This window comes from Atractosteus spatula, chromosome 28, assembly GCF_055471065.1.
Source record: "Atractosteus spatula isolate fAtrSpa1 chromosome 28, fAtrSpa1.hap1, whole genome shotgun sequence".
NCBI lineage: Eukaryota > Metazoa > Chordata > Actinopteri > Semionotiformes > Lepisosteidae > Atractosteus > Atractosteus spatula.
Window position 1 is genome coordinate 10,071,435 of NC_142733.1, and position 10,811 is coordinate 10,082,245.

The 10,811-nt window shown below is 49.8% G+C and overlaps 1 protein-coding gene across 1 annotated transcript; it reads left to right on the forward strand.

Annotated features, from left to right (window-relative positions):
- Positions 1–6,845: 6,845 nt before the first annotated feature.
- Positions 6,846–9,027, forward strand: LOC148814027 (growth arrest and DNA damage-inducible protein GADD45 beta-like). The gene is made up of 4 exons (XM_088907742.1): positions 6,846–7,073; positions 7,281–7,382; positions 7,609–7,831; positions 8,151–9,027. The coding sequence occupies exons 1-4, from the start codon at positions 7,030–7,032 to the stop codon at positions 8,262–8,264; spliced, it is 483 nt and encodes a 160-aa protein (XP_088763868.1). The 5' UTR covers positions 6,846–7,029; the 3' UTR covers positions 8,265–9,027.
- Positions 9,028–10,811: the final 1,784 nt, after the last annotated feature.

The following is a 10,811-nucleotide window of genomic DNA, read 5'->3' on the forward strand; positions in this document are numbered from 1 at the left end:
TGGGCTGGTAGTTAGCGGGGCATAATGGGAGATGTAGTTCTCAAGAGAACTTGGAATTTAGACCTCTACCGTGGGGCAATATCGACCCCTTGTGGACAGAAGGACTAATCAAACAAATTATTTTAATTTCAACTGTTTTTATCTATTAAACGAACAGTTCACATGTAAGTAGATATACTTAAAATGTTAAGCTTTTTTTTCTTCCATCTTTTTTGTTAGTTTACAATTACATTAGGAACAAGTAATAGGTTGATTATTACCTATTACCACCTGAACTACAATTATATTAATCGAACTATTAACATTGTGCAGGTAGAGACAGTCCCTCTACCTATACAATATAATTATTTTAAATTGCAACTAAATGTTTTTAAAACAAAGCGCGACGTAATAGTACTATAAATACTGGTAGTAGCTAATTACTGATCCGATTTTAATGTAAACCATTACACTGGACACTTCACTCAAAGCGCTTTACAGGTAATGGGGATCCCCTCCACCCCCAGTGTGCAGCCCCACCGGGATGATGCTCCAGTCCTCTCCCCACACACCAGCTCTCAGTGGGGAGGAGAGCAGAGTGATGAAGCCAGTTCAGAGATGAGGATTATTAGGAGGCCATGATTGGTAAAGGCCGGGGGGGGGGAGTTTGGCCAGGACACCGGGGTGACACCCTTACTCTTTTTGAGAAACACCCTGGCATTCGTAATGACCACAGAAAGTCAGGACCTCGGTTTTACGTCTCTTCCGAAGGACGGAGCCTTTTTTTTTACAGTATAGTGTCCCAAACGCCATCATCAATTAAGCATTATTTGAACATGATCCCCTGTTCTTAGAGGTACTGATGCTTTTTTGGGTGCCGGAGGCTGGCGCTGTTGGAGTTATCGTGCCGTCCTGCCCGGTCAACCACCGAACGGAGACGGCAAGTCGGCAACGGTCAGGTGGTGTTTCATTCGTAAGAGACTAGCCTGTGAGCGAAAACAGACGCTCGCTTCCTCGGTCTCGGAGTGTCCGTGCCGAAGAGCCGGCAGTGCGCTCCTCGGGACATGCAGACGCACTGGCCCAGAAACCAGAGAGCCAAGTGAGGAGGGCAGTACAAAAAGAAAGTCGGTTTTCCAGTCTTGTGTGTGCGTGTGTGTGTTTTTTGGCGACATTCTATCTTGGGCTTGTTGACTCGGCAAAAAAAAGCTATTTCTGTTCGGCGGCTAAGATTAGACCGTCTATTTTTTGCGCGTCGAGCACCGCATGAGCCCCGGGCCTGACCGCCCCCTGCAGGCGTGTGGGAAGACAGCGTCACCCAGTGCGGCCCCGGGCGGGTCATGGCCACGGAGACGAGGCTCGCGGCGAACGGGAAGAGCTCTGACAAAGAGAGAAATGAACACGGTTCTCTTGTCACCGCCGGTGTAGGAGTGGCGCGATGGTGCGTTTTGTGAAATATTGCACCTGGTGGCGATTCCAGATCTTAACATTGAGGAGGGTCTACATGATAGATTTGGTTTGTGAGCTAAATAGGATGTTAATAAATCCAGAGTATTTATTGTTGTTGTCATTCTGTAAAGCGCTTTGAGAAGCCACCTTTAAAGGCGCTATATAAAATAAAGTTCATTATTACTATTATTATTAATGCTCTCCCCATCTTAGGTTTCAACACAAAAAATAATCTAAGGGCAGAGACTTGCCACTCTTGTTATTATTATCCCAATTAGTATTAATCTGATGTTTTCGTCCTCATTTGGCTGCGGACTACGTCTCTGACTGATGCTGGGCGGGCATCTTTACATCTCTCAGATCCAAGCTCAAGAGAACTGGGCGTGTGAGCTGTCCGCCGAAACCTCTGTCAATGCCATCCTGAATCACTTGTTCAGGAGTTGTTTTTTATCTAAATTGCTCGCATGCATGTGCAAAGCAGAGAGCCTTTAGAAATTGAGGTGTGTTCTGCTGTGCACTTGTCCCCTGAGCTATCAGTGAAACGTGCAGAGAAGCCATCCGAAAGGACAAAAGGAGCGCCTGAAGGTTCGATCCCATTTGAACACTCCACTTCAAGTGCAAGAGGGGAATGCTTGTGGGAGCCTAGAGGCCGGTGTTTATTCCCTGCAGAGGCCGGGAGCTATGGGTGATAACGATCTTTGCAACAGGTGCCAGCCGATCCTGTGATTAAGGTCTAATGGCCCATCACAGTGTCCCTCAGCCAGCCTGTCTCATGTAAACGAGCAGGTCCGCACAGCAAGAGGGCACCGGAGCCACATGTGTGGATTGGAGACCAGGGCCTCACTCAGACAAGGGGCAAAGGCCAGATACAACCCGATTGGCCGGTTTCTGATTCAGCCAATGAAAGACATAGCTGGTAATCCCTCAGCAGGGCTTCTGGGATAGGAAGCAGGCGCTGAAGTACCTTTCAGGAAGCGCTGTGGGTATCAGAAGCGAGCTGCCTGGGCAGAGCACACAAGCTGCCCCCTGGGAGGTCTTCTGACAAACCACTGGGTGAGACTCTGGGACCAACTGGCAGCAGACATCCAGGTAAGCACCAATGCCCAGTGTTCTTTCGTTGGGGCAAAAGGAGAAAGGAAATGTTTTCTGTCGGAAGGCTTGTGGTGCCTTGTGAGAGCTAAAGCTGTGTGCTGACAGGCCAGCTCCTTCTGTTCCCCTCGCATGGCTCACTGCAGCTCCCAGACGAACACGTTTCCTGTGGGAAACGTGCCAGGACACAGGCAAGGTGAACAAACCTCACACTGAGGAATCGGAAAAGCAGCCCAGCTCATCTGATTTCAGTCACCTTTTAGGGTATTTCCTGCTATTTCCTGGTCCAGGTGTGTTTTTTTCTCCAGAAGCTCTCATTTTCTAATCACCAGGAGTTCAGGAAGGCCACTATAAACAGGGGGTCACAGGTTCAAATCCACCTGGTCCCTCCAACTGGCACTTTCTAGCTACTCCATGGATCCTACTAGTTGCTTAGTTGGTCGGAACTTTATCTCCATGCCAATGAATATCATTTTATCAGTGTTCATTTTCTTAGAAAATGATTTTAGCCAATTTAGAACTTCAAAGCACACTTTCAAAGTGTTCGAGGAACTCCAGATCAGCCGCTTTGCCGGAGCTGAAAGCAGACGTGCTTGCAGTTTTCCCCGATCCCATGATTTCCAGGGCGAGCGCAAGTTTGAGCTGTGAGCGGAGAGGTCGAGGGTCGGGGTTTTAGCACAACTTGCTGTGCCGTTTACTCACATCTATAAAGAGAGCTTTCAGACCGCGACTTATGAATCACACGGCCCTAACAAAAATTTCTATGGCACACTGCATTTTACATCGAATGCTAAAATAGTTTCTTTTGTTCAGGGCAATTCCATGTTCCTATACAAATTACTTTTTTGGGGGGGGGAGTAGGGGAGGCAGTACAATTGAGCTATTCTTGTACGTTCTCTTCAATGCGTGGGCGAGAATAGGCGCCAACTTGCACAGGGAGACCCGAAACTCGCCCACTCCTGACTGTTTCCACCACTCGTGTGTTTGGGAATTTCAAGGTGAAAGACTACCTTGTCCAAATGAAGGAGGTTAGCAGCCGTGGGTATCGGGGATTACCTTGCGCTGTTGCACTGATGTCGGTAGTCTTAAATCGACGCCCAGACAGAAGGAGCGCAGATTCACTGTGCAAGACAGTAAGCGATCGTGTTGGCTTCGTATTGGTACTGTTTCGTGCGAGTACCGGCCAGCTGCAGCCTTCGTGCACAGATACCATTTTGTCAGACCAAAGTGCTGAAATATTTAAAACAGCTGTGCAAGTCTCGAGAGACACGGAGAGAAGCCCCAGTGTCTGACTCGGTGCCGCACCGCCACAGCTCCTGCTGGGGCTGAAGCCAGCACCGCGCTCTGGCACCCTTGAGGAGGACACTTCTCTCCCGCTCCCCGACCACATTCCGAGGTAGACGAATAAAGGATATGGGATCATTTGTTTTCTATGCCCTCCTCTGGTTCAAATCGAGATTTAAAAGCATTTTGATGCGACTACAACAGCAATATATAAAATTCTATGATTTGTGATCCTGTTTTCACCTCTTCCTCAGATTAAAGTAGTCGTCTTACGGTAAAGTGACGGTGATCTTTACGGGTCCATCTGCAGAAGAGATATATATAGATATATATATAAATATATTTGATATTAAATCTGCAGAATGTCGTTCTGTGCGTGTCGGCGCGTCCGGTTATAGCCAGGACAGTTAAGGAGCGCTAACTACATCATGACACCGAGCCGGTGCTGTTTGTTTCGGGGGTCAGTAGCTCCACGGTGTCGGCAGCGCTGATGGCGATGGTGACTAACAGACGTGATCGACTCCTCGTTCTGTCTGGTTAATGACTACATGATCGGACTGACTCATCCCCCACACACAGCCCCCTTCAGTCCGTGTCTCCGCAGAGAATGAAAAACACGTCCTTCCCTCTCACACACACACACACAGAACAACAACTGTGTCCAAACACCGTTAAGACCAAGACCAAGCTCGCCCCGGGCTCGGTTTGAGGTGTGTGTGTGTGAACTTTCCAAACACTGTCCTGCTAACACCGGCAAAACACTCCGTCCTGAAGCACCGCCCTGCAGCCTCGCAATTCCGACTCTTACAAAAGAAAGCGCCTTCCTCCGTTTCACACCTCGCTTGACACATCAACCTGGATTTCCGAACGAAAAACTTTGAACTTCTTTCCGTTTCTTCATTTACATGTGTCGGGCGCTTGCTGTACCTGGCTGTTAACAGCTCCGGTGGCGCCTCGCAATTTAAATATGTGGTTTTACCAATACGATCTCTAGCCAGGGCGAGAGGCGCCTCGCTTTAAATCGTGGACACTTAAATCGTCAGGTTTGCCATAATTGAGAAATGGATTTAGGAAGCCGCTAACCTCGATTGAATGCTTTGCTACGTCTCATCCTACCCTGTACGTGGCAACAGTCTTATGCTATTCTAAACACATGCGCTCCAGAAGTATCTCGACAGCAGTTAAGGTTATTTCTTTTGAGTCCTTCAGCGAAATTCATCCATGAATTAAAACCCACGTCTTTTGAATTGAAATAAAAATGAGAGATCACGAGAAAAATAAATGACCGCTTACATTTAAAACATACAACTGACCCTATTAAACACTTCAGAAAGACGTATTTTCTCATTTTCACCTGGAAACAGTGACAGGCAGGTGGCAGCACGGCTTAAGTTATCAGTTGGTTAAATTCGCCCACTTTCCACCAGAGGGCGATCGCGGGCCGAGATACTGAGCCCCGCCGCGAAAGTGCAGCGTCACGCAATGCGGTTCAGACTGTTAGCAAGTTGTTGTGCTGGGGAGCAGTTGTTAAGTCAGGGCATGTTAGCCACGTTAATCTGTTACTGTTATCATTCGTAGCAACCATTTTGCCTGCGTTTTATTGCAAATCGCTCTTTCACACAGCAAACTGCTGCAGTCAATTTAATTTAAAAGATTAATTTTTGTCTTCCCAATAATAGTAAAATTATTTCTGTGCAAGCCTCACGAAAAACACAAAACGTTACTTAACAGAAGAAGGGCGAATACATTGTGAGGGTTATTACACTGGAATTACCTCATGCTGGAAAAGTTCATGAAAGTTGCAAGGCGTTACAACATGTGCTTGCAGTGACCGCCTGTGACCACTGGGGGGACCCCGACAACAAAGTTAACCTGGAGCTGGTTTTCATTTGAAAACTCGGGGTTTGCGGCAGTGTGATTTGGGCAGTTGCTTATCAACAGTTACAGTGCGCGGCACACAGCAAGCGCAGATCACAAAGCACAAAAAGAACACCACTCTGCATCTAGCACTGCACTCTTTCTAAGTGTGCTTACTAAACTTGTTTGGTTGTACTGAAATTAAAACCGATTGTGATTTTTCATAACTTTGTTATGAAAGTTGGGCAACCGCAAAAACCAACAGAAATTAGGTATGCGAACACCGAAGCCCAGTAAAGACAGCGTCAACAACGCAGTGCGTGTCTCTGCGCCTCGTCCATGAAAACGCAATTAACCACACAGGAACGCGCCGCCGCGCAGGTTAGGAAAATTCCAGGTAACACATCTAGAAATCCGGTCTTGCTTTCTGGAAACTGAAAGCTGGAGGATGTTGCAGGTTAAAAAAAAACCCGATACATCTAGAATAATACATGAAGTCGACAAGTTAATCATATGACATTCTCAGATGAGGCTGTTTTTATCCTGTCATGCTGCCCTGTCAGTTGCACAACATGTCCTCGGTTCTGCATGAGGCGCAAAGTCCCCCTCCTAACACGAGGAAAGTCAGCTGCTTCCAAAAAAGACGCGATCATACGATAAGCCGAGTGGGGTCTGGTGTTGCAGTCCCCTTGCAAGAGAAGAGACACTGGAAGCCAGTATACAGAAGCACGAAAACCCCCGAAAAGTATCGCTGCATTGCTTTGCAAACACCTTTCAAAAAGTTACATGCGAGCGAACAGGTCCTTGCTGTCGATGGAGCTTGCAGTGAGGTGACATTTCAGATGTGCTTTTATTTACCGAAGCTCCTGGGGGGTGCAATGCAATTATTTTCCTACTATTTTCACTTTTGTTCCCGAATGAAAAACGGCGTAAGGAAACAGTCCGGGAATTCCAGAGGATTCGAAATTCAAACAAACACGGGTGAATTTCTTTGAAGGGGACGGGGGGGGGGGGAGAGAGGCTATCGCGCCCCACGTGGGCTCAGAGCGATACGTTCGCACGGGCCGTCCAATGGTTGCAAAGGCTGAGCACGCTCTTGAAATCCCCTGGCCAATCAGAGCAAAGGGCTGCAGACCCGGCCTCGCCCACATGAGAAGACAATATATAGCTGTCTGCCGCCTAGAATATCTCAGAAACTGAGCGAGCAGACTGGGATATACGAACAGGTTTATTGTAACTCAGGCGATCGGACTCGGTTACAACGACTCTGAGCTGCAACGTTTGGATTACTCAACCGGCGAGTACCTTGTTACACGGGATTTTAACTTTGGAGTTTATCCGGACATTGTGGATTACAACAATTTGTATTTCAACATGACTCTGGAAGAAGTCGTTGGATGCAGTATCGCTGACCAAAAGTAAGTAAACGCTCTCAGGAAGTTTTTGAGTTTCACTCACTGGAGCGTTCTGCCTTGCGACTGCACCTTGTAGCCGGGTCTCTCTTAGACTGTGCACGGTCCAGCGGCAGCACTCCGAGCAGGACTGCACATCGGCTCCTGCGAGCTCTGAACAGCTGGGATCGCGCTTATCAAGTCCTAACCCCGGCTCCCTATTCTCTCTTGCAGGATGGAAACCGTGGCGAAAGCTTTGGAAGAGCTGCTGGTGACGGCTCAGAGACAGGACAGCCTCACAGTGGGGGTCTACGAGTCTGCAAAGCTAATGAACATGTAAGTATCCGTTCATCTCATCGGCCGGGTACATGTGATCTCCCAGCAATGACGAGTCGTGGTGTCTGTGCTTCCACGTCTTGTGGAATAATTGCACCATATTGTGCGTTAGGAAGGTTGCAGAGGAGTGCAAACTGAAACTTAGCGAGCGTGCCGGTCTGCAGAGCTGTAGAGCGCGGTGCCCGTGCGATCCCCGGTATTAACGCTGTATCTCCTCCGCCCGCAGCGACCCCGACAGCGTCGTGCTCTGCATCCTGGCCACGGACGAGGAGGACGAGGACGACATCGCCCTCCAGATCCACTTCACGCTGATCCAAGCCTTCTGCTGCGACAACGACATCAACATCCTGCGGGTGTCGGGCGTGCAGAGGCTGGCGCAGGTGCTGGGCGAGACGGGCGCGGACTGCAACGCCAACGAGCCGCGGGACCTGCACTGCCTCCTGGTCACTGTAAGTGTCCACAGCGCTGTGCCCGGGGTGCGGGGGGGGGGGTCGCAGCCCAGCAGTCGTGGATGAGACGCAGGAGGTGCTCATTCGCATGCTGGGCATGTGTCTCTTCAGTCCGGGTGCGACATTCAGGGCTGGCACCCGTAGCCCAGAATCGGCATTTCGGGGGGTACGCAAAACGGGTGGGAGGTCCGGCGTGCTCGGAGCCGCCTGAAAGACGAGCCGGCAGCTCGGCAGTATCGTGCGTCACATGGCCCCGTGCTTTCAGTTTCGGGAATACAGGTCGGCCAGCGTGCTAATGATCCGCCTTCTCCCCTCCCAGAATCCGCACACCGACTCCGGGAAGAGCCAGGCGCTCAAGGCCGTCGGCAGCTACTGCGAGGAGAGCCGCTGCCAGAACCAGTGGGTCCCCTTCCTGGCGCTGCAGGAGCGCTGAGGGGCGCCGGCGCCCCAGCCGAAGCGGAGGACAACAGCGACATTCTCGGGGGAAGGAAGGAAATAAATAACTACAAAAAATGTTAGGGTGTATTCAACAACACACACAACCGTACGGCCCTCGGCTTGCAACGAGCAGTTGGAAAGGAGCTGGGAAAGAGTGGACGGGCCAGGGCCGGGCCCGGAGGCCGCGGTCTCGCCGCAGAGCGGAACAGCCCTGGCGGGGGACGCCGAGGGGGCACCCGGCGGGCCGGCGGGCAGGGCGGCGGAGCAGCGCCGTGGTGTGACGGGCAACCCTGCCAGTTTCACAGCGTCGAGGGGGCGGCGGCGGCGGGAGGGGAGGGGGGGTAGACTGTCGTGACGATTGCCTTGCCTGTTGCAGTAGGGGGAGACGTGACAAAAACAAAAATTCCCCCGGACACACACATGGTGGAGAAGAAGGGCGCTCTGACTAACATGCCAACCGGCAGGAGACGGCAAACAAGAAGCCTGTGGGAGTGTGCGAGCAGAGCGGGTTCAGCCGCTTCACAGTACACGGACTGCAAGTGACTTTCAAAGCTCATGTCGGAACCCACACCAGCGCTCCCGCTGGTTTCGCTGCGATGTGGGTGTTGAGGGACATTCATATGGGCAGTGCAAGCTGGGTCTGGAATGTACTGAAGTGTCGAGATGAAATAATATATTCATTTCTCTATTTATGAACGTGTTTCGAATGCCAGTTTTCACTTGTTTTGTTTTTTAAAATAAATTATTTGGATTGGAAATTGAAGTTCTTGTCTCTTTCTGTTGGCTCTCATGCTGATGCGGCTCTTCAGGGCAGAGGGGTGGGGGTGCACCCCCATTGGTGGGTTTTGGGGTTCAACATTGCACAGTAAACTCCCAACAGTCTGTTTCAACCTATTGCACTTGTAGCAGTGTGCAATAAGCATACATTTTTGATGATCCCTTTGTGTTATAAGTCAAGCTCATCCTCTTATTACAGAACAGCCTAATGCTTCAGGAGCTGTTCTGGCCTACAAAATAAAGATTTCCTGACTCCTGAAGTGAGGCTGGATCTCACTTACATTACAGAAGCAGAGCTCCAGTTTGGGATAGTTCCCGGGGTACAAAACTTTGCAAGGGCGCCTTGCTCACAAAGTTGCATTTCTAATCCTGTTGCAAATTTTCTTTTTCAAAAGACTCGCAGGTTCCACAGTTATGAAATGAAAGGACAATGGGGGCCTTTTTTCCAAAAGGGATGTTTGTGTTTTCTGGGGGAGGGGGGTGAATTATTGCTTTGTCTGCACATTTCCTCATTTTAAAAAGGAAATGTTTCTGATACAATACCCTTTTCAGAATTCAGATATCAGGTGCTTTCCTCAAGGACAGTGTAGGGGCTGCAGAATGTGGGATATGAATGTCTCTGGGGCTCGGGATAAGAGCTTTCTCTGCTTGTGCTGAATGCATCTTGCTTTGCACCGCTGAGGGTCCACTCAGAAGATGCTTCAATAATCTCTGACCATGTAGAGTCCCTTTAATATCTGCCTGCCTGTTATCTCAGCAGTCCCACCACTTCAACATAGCTATAAACCTCCTCCATGATGTGTGCAGTTCTGCTTGCAGAATACAGCAGCCTTCCTCCAAAGCCAAGGTTACACGGGTTGAAGGATCTTTTCTGGAAGACTGGAATCTCGCTGGGACCTACAGCCCTTACAGGGAGAGAAAAAAAGGGATTTAGCTCAGCTACATGTGCTGCTGCTACTGTGGATCTGGTTAAACTCAAGTTTCCAAGTTCAAAGTGAAATTGGCTGAATATGTTCAGGAGACTGAAAGAGCATGCAGGCTCAAGGCACTTCAATGCCAGCTCGGAAAGAGTGATCTGCGATTCCGGGCTGCTTGGCAGATTTTCGGTCTAGGCTGTACATCCGCAGGGAGCCCATGACTGCTCAGCAGGAACGTGCACTACCCAGTCACAGCAGTAAAAAAGTAGCCAGGAATGTCCTTGGTTCTCAGTAGCGTCATTTCCTTCAAGACAAAGCATTTGTGACTCTCCACCTTGCAGGGGAGGGCTGAGCCAGTGACGCAGGGCTGCTGTTTGACTTGGCAGGCTGTCTGGGCTCCGGACAAGCCGGCAGGCTGTTAGCTTTACCGGCTACACGTTTACTGAGATCCTCAGTGTGCTGTTAAATACACGACTGCAAAAGCTGCGATTATCTGGAGACTGTCCTCTGACAGGAAGCCACAGACTCCCAGCTAGGCAGCGTCTGTGAAAGATAACAACTGCAGCTCTATAAATCCCATTTCCTTCATGCTTCTCACCCGGGGCGGAGTGTGTGTTAAATTTAGCCTTCGTGGAAGGTGGGCCGCTATGGCAGGAGTGGAGCTCCGGCACGTTAACTGTGGCTTCGCCTCACATGACGAGAGGTGTGTGTCGACCAGGAGTCTGCAGGCCTGGTTCCAGAGATCCTGTCTTTTCTAGTTTCTTTCCAGCCAAGTGCTGAGTGCGCTTGATTGGATCAACCTGTGGCTTCATTCGGAGGAGTTAACTGCTTTCCAGATCCGTAATCAT

Bases quoted from the DNA above. Each gene is read 5' to 3' on its own strand.
- LOC148814027 (XM_088907742.1), top strand. From the start codon at position 7,030: ATGACTCTGGAAGAAGTCGTTGGATGCAGTATCGCTGACCAAAA. The intron at 7,074-7,280 runs GTAAGTAAACGC...TCTCTCTTGCAG, and splicing joins TGCAGTATCGCTGACCAAAA to GATGGAAACCGTGGCGAAAG. The intron at 7,832-8,150 runs GTAAGTGTCCAC...CTCCCCTCCCAG, and splicing joins TGCACTGCCTCCTGGTCACT to AATCCGCACACCGACTCCGG.